Source organism: Falco cherrug, chromosome 3 (genome assembly GCF_023634085.1).
Source record: "Falco cherrug isolate bFalChe1 chromosome 3, bFalChe1.pri, whole genome shotgun sequence".
Taxonomy (NCBI): Eukaryota; Metazoa; Chordata; class Aves; order Falconiformes; family Falconidae; genus Falco; species Falco cherrug.
In genome coordinates this window covers 50,325,108-50,345,651 of record NC_073699.1, presented here as the reverse complement: position 1 = coordinate 50,345,651, position 20,544 = coordinate 50,325,108, and the positions used below count along the sequence as shown (strand labels likewise).

The following is a 20,544-nucleotide window of genomic DNA, read 5'->3' as shown; positions in this document are numbered from 1 at the left end:
GTCTCCTCAAAGTAACAGCACAATATGAATGAGGGTGACCTTATAATTTTGTGAAATACTACTGAATTCACAATGAAAAAATGTTAGTGCTTCAAAATATTGGGGCGGGGGTGTGTGTGGGGAATCTTTAAATGAGGTTAAAAAGACATAAAATATAAAATTGCTCTTTTCCACTTTTAAGGAAAGTAATTTGAAATGTATTTTTTCTACATAAATCCACATTAGATATAAAAAGAAAAATGTTTTTCTAGCCAGCTGTAAATTTCATTAATTGCGTGTTTATTCTATAATCTGTCTTTTTTTTTTTTTTTTCCAACAAGACACAATGTAATTCATAATATAATTACTTGAAAGGCCACTGATATGCTTGGAATTAATGATCTGCTAAAATTCCTGATTAGAGCTTTCATAGGTAAACTCAAAATAATTTCTCGTTACAGGGTTTCCTTTTGTTACTTTATCACTTAGAAATAGATAATTTTTTAAATTTTATAAGTCCCATTTATGTTGATACAGCTAGATTTTTTTTAATGTGAATTAAAACAGACAACTTCTTTGAGAAGTAATCACTTCAGATGGAGTAGGGACTCCACAGATCATCAGTAGAAAAAAAAAAACTTTGTTTTTTTGGCATAAGAATGAATGTACTAACCTTTGGGGTTTTTTTCTCAGGATTAAATACAGATAAAGGAATTTCAGAGCAAATTTTACAAAATGTAGTCTGACTGATCATCAGACACTGCCAAAGTATCCATGTGATCCAAGGGACATCAGACCACAAAACATTAAATTGATTGAATTATGTACCATAGCAGGGTTAAAAATTCCTTCAAAAGGACATCAGCTATTTTTAATACAATTTTCAATTACAACTATATTGAGTTGCTTGTGTATGTTTTTTTATGGTTTGTTATTTTTTTCTCTCTAGGCTGTACTTTGGAGGTACAAGTTTTCTCAGCTTAAAGGTTCTTCAGATGATGGGAAGAGCAAAATCAAATTTTTGTTCCAAAACCAAGATACTAAACAAATTGAAGCAAAGGTAAAACCAATACATTTTTTGTTTTATAAAGGCAATGTACATTAAAAGCAGTTATCAAAGCATCTAGGGGAACAGACATGTGAATTAAACTAAATTTCTTAGAAATATTAGTTTAATGCAAAAAGTCAAAGAATGCAAAGAAAACCAAATAAATTCCAGGAAAAGAAAACTTAATCAGTTGCTTGGTTTTTTGCTAATTTAAAGTCTTCTGAGGTTGTAATTACATTACAAAATAATAATAATAAAAAAAAAAAACCAGGGCTTGCTCTTTATAGTTTTAGGCATATTTGCCAACTCTCCTCCATCATTTTGATAAAGCTGGCTGAGAGCTTGAATGCCCTGTTTTTCACCCTGTACTTGTATCAAGAAGGAATGGTGCAAAATACATTCTTCAGTCAACATACAGACAAAACCCAACATCTACAAATCTTGGTTTATTCTCAGAGCAAAAAAATGCGGATTAAAAAGATATTCCCTTACAAGACTGAAGTTGTGTGTCTGCGTCTAATTCAAAATCAGAAAAGTTGTGTTTTCAGTTATGCTTTTGAGTCAAGAGTTGATCTATGAAAACAGTAACCCTGAGGGATTTATGCTTAGTTTGATTTATGTCTTTGGAGAATAGGTCATTTACTGTTCCGGGAGTGTGAGGACACATGATCTCCCAGGATCTTTGGCGACTGGAACTGCCTTAGAGTGTGGATTGAAAATACTTTGTCTACAATCCCAATTTTTGTGTAAACCTAAAGACTATTTTCTTGCCCATCTTTAAAAATTGTGTTGGAAGCGTATACCTTTTTTCCTGACCGTGTCAGAGAGAAAATTGCTGAATGAATACAACAATACAGTTCCATGAGCAAAAAGGAAATGGTTAAATATTTTTCTCTCTAAAAGGGCTAAATACACACAGCATAATAAAGTATGTAAATAAAAAATGCCTTTTATCAGGGGCAGTTGTGAGTTTAAATGTAAGTAGCTACATTAAGCAGCTATTTTTTCCTTCTTGCATAACTCTTTATGTTTGGTATTAATTATTCTCTACCTAACAGCTATTTAATTGATTTTGAATGTTTTACTCAATACAGTAAAGGTATGTAAAAGCTCCCATTAATGTGGTGGACCGTGGCTTTCAGTACCTTCATGTCCTGCTACATCTCAAAGATAAATATTTTCTTACTTCCAGTTTCCTTCAGAAATTGTTTTAATTGTACAGAATTTCTTCTCATCTCTAGTAAGAAAACGTAACAGCCCAATGTCATGAGGATGATTTTCTTCTAAACAAATAATTGGGAACCTTTATCATGCTGCTAAGTACAGCTGAAGAATTAAATTCGTCATTATTTTTCTAATATCTGTTCGCTATTGCCATTATGTTAACACAACATATGATTTTAGGACTAAAGAAATTTTGTAGGAAACCAAGGGGACAGTGTTTCTTTTCTTTTTTTTTCAGTAAAACTAGAATATATTTTTAATTCTTAATTAAATAATAAATAAAAATTAAAAGTATGACATGTTGATTTTGAAGAAGAAAATATGTTTCATCTAAATGTATTTATGTTTTAAATTAAATCTGCCATGCAAACCACTTTATAAGCCTTAGAGATATATCCTGGTACCTTTATCGTATCTATTGTTATTCCTACTCAAACTCAATGGAACTTTATTTCTAGGAAATTTCATCTTTCTACCTTTTATCAAGGCAGAAATGATACCTTCTACCTTATGAAGGCAAAATATTATACAAACTTCCTAATATGCTTATTAATGTGCTGTCATGTTGCCTGGATGCTTCTCTTTATTAGAAATTCAAACTTCTACGGTGATCAATTTGGGAATAAAAATCTGTTACTTTTAATTTATTTTCTTGGTGATCAAAGCATTCCATTTATATCATGATCAAAAAACGTCAGATCATATTGTCTTTGGAAGGTGCCATGGCATTTGTAGTGAGCACTTTATACATTCTAATTTGATTACATATGAAGTATGTTGCTTAGTCTAAGAAATATAATTAAATGTGGCTATATACCGAACGTGAGGATTCTTGGGTCATATTTTTTTCAACTTTGGTTAGTTTAAAATTCTATGGATAGGCCCCATCGGTGTCCTTCAGACTTTTCATGGATTTAAAGCACTATTCAGTGTAAGAAGAGGTGGAACAATCTAGCCTCTAATTTGCGGACTTTACTGGCATTACAGACTTAGAGGTATAGCTATTTGGGGAACTCTTGAGTCATTAGGAAATGTTAATCAGATTTTCAGAAATGCTTGTACTGCCAGGTTTCATGCATACTGTATGCAGGCTTCATTTGGAATCAGATGATGGGAATTTTGTAAAACATCTGTTAAAGGTTGTGATGAATATTCATGGGCACAGCTATCATCACCTGTTAAATGAAGCTCTGGGCTTCAGGTGGCCTGGAGAGCCACTGTTCTAAGGGGAAATACAGTGTAATATTTTCTTTACGTAAAGGTAACGCACAGGGAATAACCAGAATATAGTAAAATGAGAGCTCACAACTGAGAACAAATCCAAAAATCTGAGGGCCCATTGCACCAACATATTAGGGCTCTTCATTTCTGCATTCCCTAGCGGTAGTGTGGAAGCAGGGCATGGCAAGTAACTGATACAACTTAAGACAGTCGCTAGAACTGAGAGTGTTTTTTTCCCTGTCATCATTAACACTGATACACTCCATGCAGAACTCACTATGGCATATGCATACCTGATCTGAGACTCCTGCTTTTCTTGCCTTCAAGATCATTTTTCCTCCAACTGTGAATTTCAGCTATGGCACTGATGGAATGTGTTAATGTAGTTCATGCACTATAATTCAGTTACTCCCTGCAAATGTGAGGTAATCTGGCCAGAGGGGTTTTTTTGTTGTTGTTCTTGTTTGGCTTTTATTTTTTTAAATAATATTGCTTTCATCATGGTTGACAGCCAGCTGCATATGAGCTGGCAGTGAGCCCAGGTGGCCAAGAAGGCCAACAGCATCCTGTATTTTATCAGAAATAGTGTGGCCAGCAGGACTGGGGCAGTGACCGTCCCCCTGCACTGGGCACTGGTGAGGCTGCACCTCGAACACTGTGTTCAGGTTTGGGCCCCTCACTGCGAGGGGGACACTGAGGGGCTGGAGCGTGTCCAGAGATGGGCAGCGGGGCTGGTGAAGGGGCTGGAGCACAAGGCTTATGAGGAACAGCTGAGGGAACAGGGGTCGTTTAGCCCAGAGAAGAGAGGGCTTGGGGGGTACCGTATTGCTCTCTACAGCTGCCTGACAGAAGGTTGTAGCCAGGTGGTTGTTGGTCTTTTCTCCCAAGTGACAAGCAATAGAACGAGAGGAAATGGCCTCAAGTTGCACCAGGGGAGGTTTGGGTTGGATATTTGGAAAAACTTCTTGACTGAAAGGGTTGTCAAGCATTGGAACAGGCTGCCCAGGGAGGTGGCACCATACCTGGAGGTATTTAAAAGATGCGTAGGTGTGGCACTGAGGGACATGGTTTACTGGTGGACTTGGCAGTGCTAGGCCTACAGTTGGACTTGATCTCAAAAGTATTTTCCAAACTAAATGATTCTATGATTGTATATAATTCCTTCCTGTGAAAATATGAGTTATCAAAATCCAAATGCTTCCTGTGTTCCTTTATTTACAAATTTTGTGTATCTCAAGCTATTCCAGATGTGTGTTGATTATGGGACGATGTGTTATTATCTGCAATAATATCCTTTAGTTTTGGAACACTTAATTCATTAACTAGAGAATTAATAGTGTCAGAGTGCTTAGCTTTTGAATTTTGATCCAAAATTTAGATAAATTTGTTATTATTGTAGAAATACCTTCAGACTTTTAGATGGACATTGCTTGGAAAAAATAATCCCACAACAGAATTTTAAATTTTAGTCATACGGTCTTCATAGTTGTCCAGCACCTTCTCTGTGTTCTGGTGGAATATACAGAGATATCATTGTTAATGTTAGAAGAATCTAGGGAAAAATATTTTGGGAAAAAAATATTTGGGGAAAAAATGCAGAACTACATCCATTCATCAGTCAGATTTTTTTTTTTTTTGAGAAACACACTTGCCACCAGAGTTTATATTCCTTAGTGATAGAGAGTCCTTCACTGACACTGAATAACTGATATTTTTATAATGCTGTCAATTTTTTTTACAGTGTGCTTCATGCCTGACTTAACAGAATTCAAAATGGCATGTTTTGGATTTAGTTACAGTTTAACCAGGCATACTTCTTTTCAGATTTAAAGTAATTTAGAAATATTTAAACATTTGTACTGATGCTTTTGTTTGGCTTCTTTGTAGGTAATATCATGTTACTATGAAGTTATATACTGTAGTATAAAAGAAGTGTTTCCTCATAGATTTCAGCAATTCCAGTCTGAAAAATCTGAACAGTAATTACCAGAGGTCACACTAGTGGGTCTATGGCAGAGTTTCTGGATGCAAACACCTAACTTTGAAGGTCCCTAAGGCAAGGTCTAAGTGGTTTCTGAGAAGAAAACCACTTAGGGGCAACGCTAATCATCAATACCTCTCAGACATCCCAATCTGTATGTTATTTCCCAGCTGTCACTCAGCAGGAGATATTGCACAAGTTTGTGCAGTCAGACAGAATTTTTCTGACTGAGAGCTACAAAATGGAGCTGTCTACTTGGCAGAACATGGAGCCTATGTATTGCTCTCCTTCATTCATACAGAGCTGTTGGGGTTGGGTTGAAAAAAACCAAGCACAGATGGGCAAAACTTTCTCCTCATCTGTAAGACACAAAGGAATTCACTTAGGCACCTCCTTATCTATTTACCTATATATTTGCCTATTTGTTTAGCTATAGTTTAATGATTCATTGGTGTCTCTCCAGTATCACAGCAGCTTCCAGAGGCTAATACAGTCTCAAGACTGTAACAAACTCATTGTGCTATACTCTTCAGTTTTACCTGGCTAAGTAAAATGAAGCATATGTTAAAGCTATGAGAGATCCTGTTTTGAGATATATGTGTGCGCTCCCAAACATAGGAATATGTAATGTATATAAAAATCAGCATCAGCGTTGTTTTTCTTATTACATGTGATTTCCATTTGAATTTTGCAAGTAAATGCATCAGTTAGTAATTTCTGCGAAATGAGAGTGTCTGTGCCTTGTAAAACATATATATAACTCAAAAGCTCCACTTCGGCCTGTGCTTTCACCTTTCGCAATGTGCAGGGCTTTTTCGCAGCTCGACACTTTTGTCAGAAAAACTCAGGCAAGGTCGCATAGCTGTGCTGCATCAGGTTAGCTTTTGTTCACAGACTAGCTGAAACCCTAAGCTGAGTGTTACAAAACTGAAATGAATGCAAAAGTCAGCACATCAGGATGAAGATCTAGTCAATTGTCTTTGACTATTTGAATATAGAGAACAGAAGAGCGCAGAAATATGATATCAGCAAAAAAAGAACTGTAGCTTCAAGGACTTAGCATTAATAGTTATTAATTAATTAATACTACCTTAATGATAATTAATGCCAATTAATTTTTACTTGAAATTATCTTGTATAGAAATCTAATATAAAGACAAATACCCTGAGTTAGTGCTGTTGTAATGTGAACAAAATGCTCACTTTCAAGTGTTGCAAGGTGTCTTGATGGATGCTTGCACCATTTTCCAGACTTAAATTTCTGCTCATTTCAAGTATATTGTCCAAAATATAATTTTTAATTAATCCTCGTTCTTAGCCTTGAGGGGTTTTCTGTGAGCATCACAGTGCTCTTCAGATTTAGAAGATCATCTTTAAAGGGATTTAAGTATACATCCTTAGGACTTTTAAGAGTGCTTGCTCAATTGTAGTGACTGCCTTCTGAGTTGAGATTTCTGACCTGTGTAGGTTTGTGTGATTCAGTTTTTAGTTTCCTCATGTCTTGCACATGGATTATCTTTATTATCTATTTTAGATCAGATTTTGCAATAATATTTAGTATATATATGACATGTAACACCACGTTTGACGAAAGAACAAATCTCTTATCTGCAACTTATATATAGATGAAAGAGAAAATATTTTTCTATCCATATCATGAATACTTACAGTCTTACAATTGCTTGGTTCTGTAGATGTATTCTTTATGTAGTTGTGTGATTAATATAATGCAATAAGAGTTGGGGTTTGTATTTTTTTTTCTCTGGGGGCAATTCCTGTTTTCTCTTTTCATCCATGTCAATCCAGACATTCTTTGTGAAAGGTTACTAAAATTCCCCTACACTTCTGGTCATAATCAGTGACTGCATCTTTCTCACATACCTTTCTGCCCACTTACATTGTCCTCAGCAGAAACTGTGAGTGTTCAGATTAATAATCTGGGGATGTCTGGTATAATGACAGCCATGTAGGGTGAGAGTAGCTTGATCAAGAGATAGTTTAGGAAGATAATGTGAAGACCAGAGGGTACACAGACATTCCTAGGACAGTAGGGTCTTAGGTGAGGTGTACAGGCAACAGGCAAAAGTAGTAAATTGTGTACTTGTGCACAGACAAGTGGGTGTACCTTAAGTATCGATTTCTTTGCCTTTTTTTGATTTCAGAGCATTTGCTTTTTCCTACTGGTAGTAACTTTAATGACTTCAGCTGCATATTTCTTCAGGTTTCTTAAGGTTTGCCTGTTTGTTTATTTGAAAATTCATCTGAAGCTGGGTGTGCAATACCTGCCTAGATGAAAGGGTATTCAGACAAGAGAAAGACTGACAACAAAGTATAGATGAAAACAACCAGGTGTGGCTAGGTATGCAGAAAAGCTTGTGGGCTCCCCTCCATCTGCTGGCAGTAGTGCAGCCCAGTGGACAGCTAAAAGGGCAAGTTCTCAGCAGAAGTGAGGGAATGTTTTGTCTGTTAAGCTTTCTTTTGATTAGGCTAATCTGCCAGAAAACTGTTGTTCCTGATAGATTTCATTCCCATCAATCAGACTCCTGTGAACTGAGTTGCTGCCATTAATCAGGTCTTTATGTACTCACTACAAACCAGTCAGCCTACTGTGCTTCACATTGCTTTAATTTCCAGTTAAGTATGCATGTCTACATTGAAATAGGAATAACGTTTCATGGGAAATAATAATAATCTAGCCTTTCCTGACTTCTTAGTGTTCACCTTTGCAGTCAAAGTAATTTCTGCATTGCGTCACTACTATCAATAATAGTAATCCAATGGGACCTTCAGAAGCTGTTCTGTTGCCTCACCCATTTTCCATGAAGGTCCATTGAGCAATGGATCTTCCCAATGTGTTACTGTTGCAGGAAGACCTGTGATAACTGTTAGTAATAATTGTACTAATACACTGAGTGAAAATTCAGTGTTTAGTAGCTGTAATTATGGAAGTAAGAACTTTCAGTTAGTAAGGTTACCTAACTGACTCAACTCTCAAACTGTAATATTTGTTTTAATAGGCTTAGCCTGTTCAGACATAGGGGGAAATGTAGTCTTTCTACAGATAACACATGGAATTGATATTATAAATTTTTTACTGTTCTGCTAAATATTTATTCTCTCATCTTAAGCTTCAGTTTTACTTTTATAGTACCAGAAGGATAATTTATATCATATTAATAAAAAGGAGTTAACTGAAAGGCAAATTAATTTGAATGAGTGACAATTCTTATTCTGAAATAGCTTCCATAATTCCTTGTTTCCTCATCTTTTAATTTCCATTTTTTTCTATCTATGATAAATTTTCTTATTTTGAAATTTGAGGGAGGAAAGAACCTTTGGCATAGTGACAAAATCACCCTTCTCATGGCATTTAAAAATGAGAATGTCTCTAAACAGATTTATTAAAATGGACACAGATGGCGGGTATGTGAAACTTGTCATGAACTTTATCTTCTTTATTGAGAATTGGTAGTTAGGGGAGTTTTAAGAAGCTCATGGGATCTTATAAATTTATTTCTGACCATGTCTGAAGGACATCTCAGGTTGTAAGAGAGCTGATCAAAGCTCCACCCATTCAGTACATCAGTGGACACTCTGCATATGCAGCTGTCTGATTTCAGGCAGTTGTTCCCCCTCATGCATGAGGGATTTGAGAGTGTCTCCATGAATTATGTGAAGTAGTATCTTCCAGGAAATCTCAATGGGCAGAAAATTGCAGGTTAATGTCATTTTGAGATATTTACCAATTTTTGTTGAATTTACATTATCAACATTCTTCTAAACAAAAAAGCAAAATCCTTGGCATTACATAACCTGGAAATACCAGTGCTGGACAGAAAGACAAATAGAATGTACCAGATATCTATTACTGGCTTCATATTACTATGAAGAAATCTGTATAAGCAAGTGAATCAAAGCAGGGAGGTGGCAACTGTGCACCACCATCCCTACACTTCTGTGTTCAAATACCTCTGTATTCGCTTTCAAATACAACAGCTATTTATTGATTAAATGCCGACTCCAAAAACACGTACTGAAGATAACCTAAAAAAGACGGATCAGATAAAGGCAATTAAACACAAAGTAGCAAAATTATATATGTAAAAAACTGTAGTTTTTATTTATTTCCTCTGTAGTGCTGTCTGAAAGAGTCCCAGGTAGTCTAATTGCATGCTGAGAAGCTATGAAGAAATGTAAATTAAAGTAGAAAAAGAAGGACTTTGTCTAATACTGCTAATAAGTTGAAAACATGGCAACTATTCCTTTTTTTGGTGCAGTAACAGTAACCCTTTCAGTGAAGACAGATCCAGAATATCACTGTGTGATAGTAGCATTTTTTGAAAATATGTCTTTTTTTATGTTTGGTTTTTTTTTTTGGGGGGGGGGGGGGTGTTGGTTAAAGAATCAGCTTAGGTAAGATAATAGCTTACCTATTGGGAATAGTGAGGTTATGTGATGAACAAATGTACTTTATGTGGAACTCAACATTATTGATCTTTGTGGGTATATTTCGTATACAGGAGTAGTCCAGAGACTTGTAAATTGTTATGGTGCAGTCATTCAATTTCTGTCTAAATCAGCCTGCAAAAGTGCCAGATTTTCATTAACCTGAGGCAAAAAGATATTATATAGTGTCACTTGCCTTCCCCTTTAGCCAGTAGGATCTCATATTTCTGTGGAGGCACTTAACTTAAAAATTTCTCCATCTTTGCCTCCAGTTATTTACTGAATTGGGATAGATCAGTGCCTAAGTCCCTATAATGGAGAATTGCCAGGCACATTAGCAGAATTACATCAAACTATTTAAATTATTGCTATTTGAATAGTGGTTCATTCCTGGGTGTGTGTTTGTGAGGTGTTCTTTTGTTTCATGTTTAATCTTTTTGTTTTCACTTCCAGGAGCTGGAGTTTTCCAACCTGTTTGCAGTCCTTCACTGTATCCACTCATTCTTTGCAGCTAAAGTGGCTTGTTTGGACCCTTTGTATGTAGGCAGTCAAGCCACCTCTTCTGCTGCTCCCACAACTTCTGGTACAGGCAAATTAAAGTATACTACTTGACATCTCACATTACAGCACTGCCACTTAACAAGAAGACATAACAATGTATAAATATTCATAATATGTAGACCTTTGGTGAACCATGTACGTGGAAACCAAGCCTGGAGGCAGGACATCTTGCAGCATCAGCAGATAGATGGTCACGTGGGATCATAAATTCATCTCTGTTCTGCAAGACATCAGTAAATAATCCTAGTCAAAACCCCAGAATAGGATGGATATGCTTTTAGTATGATCTATTTGTACTTACATAGTGCTTTAAGCAACACTGGAAGCAAAGGAATAAATGATGAAATGAAGCACTTCAGTATTTAATAAAATTTTCAAGTTGCTGTAATAATACATGAATAGAATTGTCATTTTCCTGTTTTCAGATGTTTTTTATGACAATATACTAAACTCTTATGAACTTAATACCCTATCATTATATTATAAATCACCTAAGAGCAAGCAACAAGCATATACATGGTGACAAGGAGATAGGCATGAAAAGGCATTTGTGTAAGTATCTCCTCAAATAAGAAAGCACTTTAAGTACTGTTGTAAGTCCATACTTGTGTCCATACATAAAGTCATGATACTTTTTCTGTTTTATTCTTTTAGTCTAACAATAACAAAGATCTAGCCATATTGGACTGATACATTAAAACGAACAAACAAACAAACCAAGCCACAAAAAGCAAAACAGCTTTCCATGAGTCTCTCTTCAAGTAAAAATAATGTGATACAAATTTAATTTTTATTAGAAATTAAGTGCAAGTGTGTAAAATATCATGTCTGCTATTTACTTCTTCATTTTTCCCCAAGAATTACATTCTCTAAATCTAATAGTCTTTGTTCACAAGACTTAGCTATTTAATTTGTTTCAGAGACAATCCATCTAATACATTGTTTCCATGTTTAACCTTGATTTCACATCATAACTAGAACCTCTGTTCCACTCAGGCTCTCAACAAAATAGGCGTTCTACGTTATGCTTGAAAAATGAGTCCACCCTTTACATTCTTAATTTTTTAAAAATATATTTTTTTGTAAAAGACAGGAATAAATTGAATAGCCTGTAAAGAATAAATGACAGAATGCATAATGTCTTTGTATGTTAAGAATATTAGATCACTCTGGACTACATACTAGTTCCAGAGTATCATTTAATGATGAAATCTGCAGGAATTGTAAATTTTAAATTAATAACTTTATTTAAATATCGTTTTGAAAAATAATTTAATTTTGTGCTATTACACACATCAGTGAAGATGGTAAAATGGTGGGAGCATGTATGGGATATAGCTGAAACAACAGAAAAGGTGAGAAATGAGGGGTTTTTTGCCAGACAGGATAAGAGAACCTAAAAAAACGCTGGAAGAATACTTAGTACAGCTACAGTGTGTGCATAACATTTTAAATAGTACTTTATGGGGTTTCTGTTTATTATACTGAAATTAAAACTTACTTCCACCCACCTCCTACCGCTTAGACTTGTTATAAAAGCACATAGCAGGTAAGGGTTATGGATGCCATCTGCCTTGATTAGCAGAAAGACTAATTCTGTCACACCCCTTTGCACAGATTAAGATAATTAAAACTTCAAAAGGGAAGCCAGAGGAAAGCTTTTTTTAAAAAAATGGGAACAATTCAAAATGCAAGGCATGAACAAAAGATGAATGAACTGTAGGGACAAATCATGTCTCTGTTTCTTTGCTTTGCATTACAAGTATTTGGATTTATGTATGTAAGAGTATCCTTGCCTTGAAGTACAGCTGATCTCACTTGATACTAGCTCCAAATAATGTAAGAATATATTTCCTGGGGACTCTTTAATCGCTTTCAAATGTCTTTCAGTACATACTTACTTCTTATTAATACATCTCCAAGGGTTACACATTTTTTTCCCATGATAAATACAGTGGAATGATGTCATAATCCAGCTACTAAATGCTTTAAATGTCATCAAAATACAACATTTTCATAGTCATTATCATGTGTTGGTTTATATGAACTTTCCCGGAATAGGGGGGTCACATCCTGGTCTCAGAACAACACATAAAATTACCATGGCTGTCCATGGGATCTCGTGTTTGTTCCTGAAAAGAGTACAAACCCCAGATACTTTGACTCCAAAGCAACGATAGTCCAAGAGATTTCACGATGGTAGTTCAGGCACTATCCTTGTCAAGAAAGCATATACTGGAAACACACATTTTGACAGAGCACTGACAACAGAAAACAGAAGCCCCATACCTGTTAATGACAGTTCTCCTCTGTGCTCCCAAATCACCTCCTTCCTTTTAGCGCGATGCTGTGTCATTCAGCTGTCACACTGTTGGCACATGCTAACACCTCGGTAGATGCTCTGCTGGTAATAGCAGAACCAAAAACCAACAAGCTGCCAGTTGAATGTTTTTTCCTTCAGTTTTACCACTGAAACTGAGAGTTGTTCAAGGAACGTTGTTAAATGTGCTTCAATTAACATAACATTTACCCAAACCAGCAGATACTATGTAATTGCAAATTGCCATAGATTAAAGGATTCCATTATATGAAAGCAACTTGGGCAGAACTGAGATAATGACATGAACTTTTGGGACTCCACCAGGGTAGCCTAAAGATCTCTGTCAAGTATTCTCTTTGTAAAACTGCTGTATTCATCAATGAGTTTTGCAACTGGGCATTAAATAAGCAACATTTGAGAGACAAACATTAGCCTGTAAATTGGTACTTATTTATTTTCTAAAACCCTATATTTCAAAGAGCTAGACTGATGGGGCTTAGTCAGTACTTTTATTTTCAAGAAGATAAAAGTGATCTTGTCAGAATATAAAATGCCATAGCCTTGACTACAGGTCAGCATGGGTTTGTAAATGCAGCATAGGCTTGTGCACAGACCTCACAGGATATTCAGAGATGACTCTGCATCCAGGATTGCCCTTTTAGAGCAAGTTGATCAGAAATTCAGTCTTGAATCAAAGAGGGAATTTTGAACTCTTTGTTATAACTAATTATGAAATTACAAAATATGATCTACAAACATATTAAATGGCTATATTTTTCATTTAAGTACCTACGGGAGATTCCCATTTAAAGCACAGTGAACTTCATAGGCATGTGTCAAAACCCAGGCTTTATGTTGCAGCCTCTCATTTCATATTTCACATTTCACATATAATGAATACAATTATTTTGCAAGTGAATGCAGCCCAATGACAATGCAAAACCACAGTTATAATGATTTATCAGCTTTGGCTAAAAATCTGTATGCAAGTGAAAACAGGTATTTTAACAAAAAAGAGCAAACCAACTAACCCATAGCATAAAATGTAATTTGTTTTCTTCATGTCATGGTATTCTTAAATAAATTTAATTTTAAAAAATTCTTAATAGTACTGTGCCTATTGAAGTGATGTGTACCAAAAATATGTACTCTTAAGTATAACTAAATATATTTGGTTTGATTTGCTTTGCATTATGATGGAAATTTTAGATGATGTGACCTTCACAGAATGAACCATGTGCTAGGTTATAATGTTAGCATAGTTTTATTATGGGAAGTGTTACCAATTTGAATACATGTCATTCTGGATTTCTTCAGTGAAAAAATACATTTGTTTTCCTACATATATTTAAAAATACAGTTCCAGATTTTCAATAGAGCTTTGCATTCCAGTAGCATGAAGGCATCTTTGAAATAAATATCAGCATACTTTTGAATGTTGGCCATTTTATTTTGTTAATTAAGTGTTGCAAGAAGTTTGTGGAAACAAACTGGTTGTAGGTGGGTTATTTTTTAAAACCAGTAATTTGAAGTTTTTTCCATTCAAACTAGATTTAATAAGAATGCAAATCAATAATATACAGTATCAATATGCTTTGAGACGAGAATAATGAAAAATATTTTCCAAATTAGTCCTTGATTCCACAAATACATATTGATTTACTCTGTGCATGTAGAGTTTATCAGAACACCTCAAAGTGGACAGTTTAACATAAGTAGGTAGTTGTCAATACTGCAGCCTGTTACTTTAAATGTGATTTGGTTTATTCAATGCCTTAAGATGTTTCTTACATCAAACAAAATATTAAAAAGGCTGAAGATCTTGTGAATGTACAGTTGCTGCCCTTAGAAATTCCGCAGCTTTGCTACGTATTGTCTAAGTAACCTTGAGTATTCCCTATGCCAAAAAGACCAATTTTAATTCTGGTATGGCAATTCCAAGGAACACTTCAGAAAAAATTATTTTATTAATATTAAACACTAATCCTTGTATTGCACTTTCCATTCCCTTACAGGGTCTGGTCTCTGAAAAAGCATAGTGTCTAAAAAAAAGTTTAAGCTGATTTTCAATGTTCAGCCTCAGGCAATTATGAGTCTGTACTTTGGACTCGCACCTCTGACCAGTTCTGCATGATGGGAAAAAATGACAGACTCAGTCAGCTCCCAAAATTTAAGTACCTGTCTTAGATGCCTATGGTAGGACTTGAGGCTCTCCAAAGGGAAATCCAAAGCAGGAATGTAGCTTAGGATCCCTGAAGGTGTATGTGTGTGTGTGTGTCTCTCTCTCTCTAAGGTGCTCGAGGTGCTTCTATGCTAGTGTTTTCATTTATCAGGAATGTGCTTTTGAAGCCAGGCTCCTGCCTGCTGCCACTCACTGTGCTACTCTTCATATCACAGAGCAGTCTTTAAGCATATGAACTGAGTCTTCAGGGTGAAAGTAAATGAGTATCACACCTATATGAGTTCCCGATCCTGATGGGCTTTCAGACCATGCAGCCCAATTGAAGTGAATCCAGAGTATAAAACCTCTGAGATGCTAACAGCAAGGCTGCCAGGTGCTGGTGCCAGCTGTCTCAGTCTCTGCAGTGGCTGCTGCTTGTGCACCGTGGGTGCTTCAAGGACCCTAGAAAGCTGAGCTTCACAGTGTAGCCTGCCAGAGCTTGGTGCCTGAAAGGGATGGCTGCGCTGCAGTAAGGGGCAGAGTGAATCTGAAGAAGGCTGATGGGTGCCCAGGGCATACCTTTTTCCCTCACCACACCAGGACAGTATTGACTGCAAGCAGGCTGCCCTGTGCTGGTCAGCACTCTCCCTGCTGCATCTTTCTTCCTGCCTACCACAAATACATATCTGCATATTTGCTCTGAGGTCCCCGAGTACACTCCCCCATTCTGTCACCCCCTTTGCTCAGACAGATGGCAAAACTGTACTCAGCTACATAGCAGAACCTCTAAACCTCTTATACAGTCAGGGACAGTATTAGAATTAGCACAAGGGCATCTGTGTACCAGTAAGACCGACTGAGTGTGTGATTAACGTTCAGGTTAAAGCAAATAAAGTCATATCTGATCTTAAGTGCTTTCCTGACCTGGAGGGTTCTTAAGTGCAATTTTAATATTTTCCTGGAATAAGGTCTGTAATGTCAACACATTTCTACTTGCTTGGCTCCATTTTCAGGAAGTTTAGCAGAGGTATTGGTACATATCCCGTTGGAATCATAAAGAAAACATAGGAATACTGGAATATAAAGAAATTTCTGTTTGGATTCTGTAGATTATTACAGTACATTATATAATCTGTCAAAATACATTGAACAATGTAAAACTAAACGCTTTCACTTACATAATGTCATCAGTTTTCACTATGGTATACATGTGTTCCACTTTCAACAACTTTCTCCACAATAATCCCAACTATATATTATAGAAATTCTTTTATTATTCAGTATATACTAATATATAATGCAGTGTGAGTGTGAGTGTGTGTGTGTGTGTCTGTGTGTGTGTGTGTGTGTGTATTAGTATATACTAATGGGAGATATTTAGTATATATTAATGAAAGTTACATATTAGGCACAACTGTAAAACAGAAGCATAAATCCATGAAGCTTTACATTTAAAAATCTTAATCTTATAATACTATAAAGAAAAATATGTATATTAATTGAAGAAATGGCTATTTTTGCAGGATATGCACAATCTGGATATACAATAATGAATTGATAAACATTAACTGATTTATTCTTTCATACCTTCAGGAACTTTGATTTTTTTAATTATTCTTATCCCTTTAGCATATTTGCAATATATGTCATAAGTTTTAATTTGTTATGGATAAAAATGACTGAAAAATGTAATAGAAAGTGCTATATATTTTATAAATATTAAAAATTAAGAAAACTATTAAAATTATTTATTTCCTTTTTAGTTATGGTTTTGTGGTTGTTTGTAATATGTATTTGTGACAAATATAAGTCACCTAGTTGTTTAAGCTCATTAATGTATCACTAATAAAATGCTATCTTCTGTTTTGGTTTTGTTATGCTTCTTTTTGTAATGGAACATAACAGAAAAAAAATAGAAAATAAATACTTTTTAAACTAATCTTTTGTATTCAGTTATACGGTGTATGAGTTTTATATCACTGAAAGCCAAGTCTGAGAGTTCAAGAAAATACTTGAAGAATCTGGGCTGGTAAAGTTATTTTGCAACACCATGCTCAACTGTTTATGTAATAGAAATTAGTTCAATTTTGTTTGTCTTTTTCTATGACTGAAGGAAGAGGTGCTGGAAGAAGGGGAGCCCCTGCTTTTTATTTAGGCACCTTTGTACCTTTTCAACAATTTAGGGTGAGAGCCTGCAGTGCACATCTCACAGGCACAATTTTGGTGCCTGTCTTGTGCTTGAGGTGTGGAGGAGCCAGCTAAGCTCCCTTGTGACAGTGCTGCTGACACCTTTCCCACCCTCTCCACAACCAGTCACCAGGGCTTTCTTAGACCTCAGGGTGCAGTTGTTGTCCTCAGTTCTGTTCCCAAGGAAGTCTCCCTTGCTGGCACCAACCCTTTCAGCATCTTGAAGAGAAGGAAAAAATAAGAAGTTTGTTTTAATTATAAGTGTGATGAACCCTTTATGCTGAAAAAAATCCTCAGTCCTTTTTCCCAGATGTGATTCAGCTGATGTGAGTTAGCAAACATATGTACCTCTGTCACATCAGCTAGTTACCTGTGTCTCAAGTTTCTTTTTATACCACATTTAAGGGAAAAGCCAGGAAAAAAAAAGAGAGAAGTCTTTAAAAAAAGAGGTGAAGAGATCCAAAGATTATTACAAAGTATTATCTTGGAAGTAAGTGTCTTCCAAATGTACAGGAACCCTTTCACGGCGACCATTTCCATTTTCCCTTTAAAGGGGAACTACATTTTGCATTGGGAGCATAAACTCACATAGAACTGAAAAGTTTGTTTATTCTGGAAATACCTATTTTCTTCTGAATTACAATTTTTAATCTAGCATGTTTTACACCTTCCCCACAGATTCTGACCTCAAATGAAAATTCTTGGAATCAAAGTTTTTTAAGATACAGTCCTTGTACGAGTTTCTTTAAATTCATGGTACTTATGTTCCACAGCTAACATACTTGCTCTCCAAGCCCTATAACAATTTATTTTTGAAACATTTAAAATGAATTTTGATCTGTTTAACTGTGCATTTGATCAATAAAATTTAGCACAGTATAATATTCACATCTTATCAATGATAAAGTTGTACAGTACCCTAGTGTTTTTTCACTATTTTGACACTAGCTGTTCTTGCATTTGCCTATGATTTAGTAGCATTTTATTTTTTTTAAAGTATTCTTCAAACACAATTCCCTTAATAAACAGGAAATTATATCCCTTAATTCCCTTATAAGAAAAAAAAGGAATTTATTCTGTGTAGTGCTATAGTTAATATCACTATGCAATAGTTCAGAAAATTGAAGAGGTATTTACCATACACTGAGTATTGGGGTTTGTTGGCTACGTGCTTTATGTACTTTGCATGCACACTCTTCTCACAACTCTGAGCCCAAATTCTTCCCAGCCCTTCCCTTCTTTGCCATGTATGGCACAGGTGCTTGCTACCAAACCTGGCGCAGGAGTCCTTGACACTGAGGGCAGAATTTTATTAGTCTAAACATCCTGGGGCTTAATCTGGTCACAGGAAGAGAAAGGACTAGTCCAGAAGGCAAATTGTAGAGATGGATGTCCTGCTGGTGGGAGTTCTTGTTGCTACTGGGAGGAATAGCCAGCCCCCGTCCAGTCCCCCAGCAGCAGCCCTTCTCCCTCTGCTCCGTCCCCTGGCAGCAACGTCACCTCCCTTGCTGGTCTGACTGTTCGGGAACACCAGGTGTGCAAAGTCAGGTGTTGTTTATGGCACTATTACCACCTCAACACTCCAAAGCTATTCCTTTCAATAGATCTGTTACCAAGCTTGGCAGGGAAACTAAGATAGAAGGAAAATCTTAAATGGCTGAGCACGGAGGAATCCAGTCTGTATTCTCCCTTCAAACAAATTACAGCACATTCATAAAAATGTTAACAACATATTAAGGACAGTTGCTTTCTTTCGCTTTTTTTTTGCATTCACTTAGTCAATGCATTTATGGCAGTAGAGTAACTGCAGTATTAGACACTTCAGGCACTCATCGGTAGGGGATAATCCCTTCATCTTTAGGGAAATGTCAGTATTTTCAAGGGATGGTCTAAGCATGGGGCAGATATTCAGCACAGATGAACCTATGCCGTTTCTTCCGCCGAAGCGGAAGCTCCCCAGTATGCTGAACCATAGCCATGCCACTGTGGAGCCTTACTTAGAAGTTCATTGCTTGTCCAAGGAGGCTACACCATGGTCCTTTTGTCCTTGTATGGACACATTCTGGAAATCAACCAAGATACATCTACAGAACTTGTAGGTGTCAGGTCCTGCTGTCCAGGGCGCTCAGGAGGGAAATGAAGGAGGCTTCGCTAAGAACCCGGGTTTATAAAGCAGTGTGAGGATAAAAATTCCTAACTCTGATGTAGGAAAGCGCTTAAGGTGCTGAGACCAAGGAAGAGGGAGTATATTGCATAGCCCTTCAATAACATACTGTGAATCAAAAGAAAAATGTAGCTCATTCCTAGAAGAGGGGTGAGGGTGGGCATGGGGGGTGAATATAATTACAGAGAGACCTAATGAACTTCAGAGTATTTACACTTGCATCACTGTTACGGTGAAAAGGAAACATTGCTTGGTCAAAGTGATTATGGTAACAGCTATGTATCCCTGGTCTGGAGATGATTTAAAACTCCAGAGGCCATAAATGGAGATTTATTTTCCTAAAGGGCACAGCATAGAAACAATAGCAGCTGAAAGATGGTGTGTGGCCTCACTGCTACTCCATACTCCCTTATTTGGCCTTGAAGAATTGTTAGCATAGAAGACAATAGTGTTTTACTTGTTTTCTTCTTGTTTTTTTGTTTTTGTTTTTGTTTTTGTTTTTTTTTTAACTTTGACTACCTAAGGTGCAATCTGAACTTTTTTCAGACTTTTTTGTCTAGGAAGAAAAAAACCTAGAGGACTAGAAAGATTTTTACTAGATGCTGAGAATGTCATGTGAAAATATCTCTAGAAACTGGCATTTTAAAAATAGCAGAAAAACTCCATCAAGTACCATGAGCTTCAGTGAAAAGACGAGAGAAATTTCTTATGTGAGCAGACTCAAAGTCTCACCTTTCTCTTTTGAACCGATACAAAATCCTTTTAGCCAGATGTCTGTCTTTTTTCCTTTTATTTTCTCTTTCTTTTTCTTTTTCCTATTTTGCTTCAAGACATTAGTGGAAGATGGGTCTCAGAAAGGACAAACCTTCACTGAAGCAAGGAAAAGAGATAGTGGGCTTGCTAGCTGTGGGGTTTGCACTGCAATACCACCAAGTGCAGCAAAGGCTCAGACCCGGGCAACATCACGAACAACTTACATTCTCTGTGTCACAACAGAAGACAAATATTTGGAAGAAGCATGAAGTTAAGGCCTTCCATCATTTCACAAGAAATGGGAGCTCAGACTCTGCTTAATATGGAAACTCAAAGGCAAAGAGAACTCCTCTCTGCGTGGTTCATGTGGCTGGGAGCAGTTTCACAGAAGTATGCATGGGGCTTTTCCCTGACGGGGGAGCCTAGGGCCCTGGTGCTGGTGTAGTGTAAGAGAGATCTGAGCTGTCTGAGGGGATTGGGGGAATCTAGTGACCTATTG

The 20,544-nt window shown here is 36.4% G+C and overlaps 1 protein-coding gene across 5 annotated transcripts in view; it reads left to right on the top strand.

The window, feature by feature from the left end:
- The window catches only part of SNTG1 (syntrophin gamma 1), a 359,106-nt gene extending 342,311 nt beyond the window's left edge, over nt 1–16,795 (top strand). For all 5 annotated transcript variants that reach the window (XM_055705965.1, XM_055705964.1, XM_055705969.1 and 2 more), the window contains 2 exons: nt 929–1,039; nt 10,353–16,795. In XM_055705965.1, the coding sequence (XP_055561940.1) occupies nt 929–1,039; nt 10,353–10,511 (270 nt within the window). In that variant the 3' untranslated portion in view covers nt 10,512–16,795. The remainder of the gene's footprint in view (nt 1–928; nt 1,040–10,352) is intronic.
- The last annotated feature ends 3,749 nt before the right edge of the window (nt 16,796–20,544 follow it).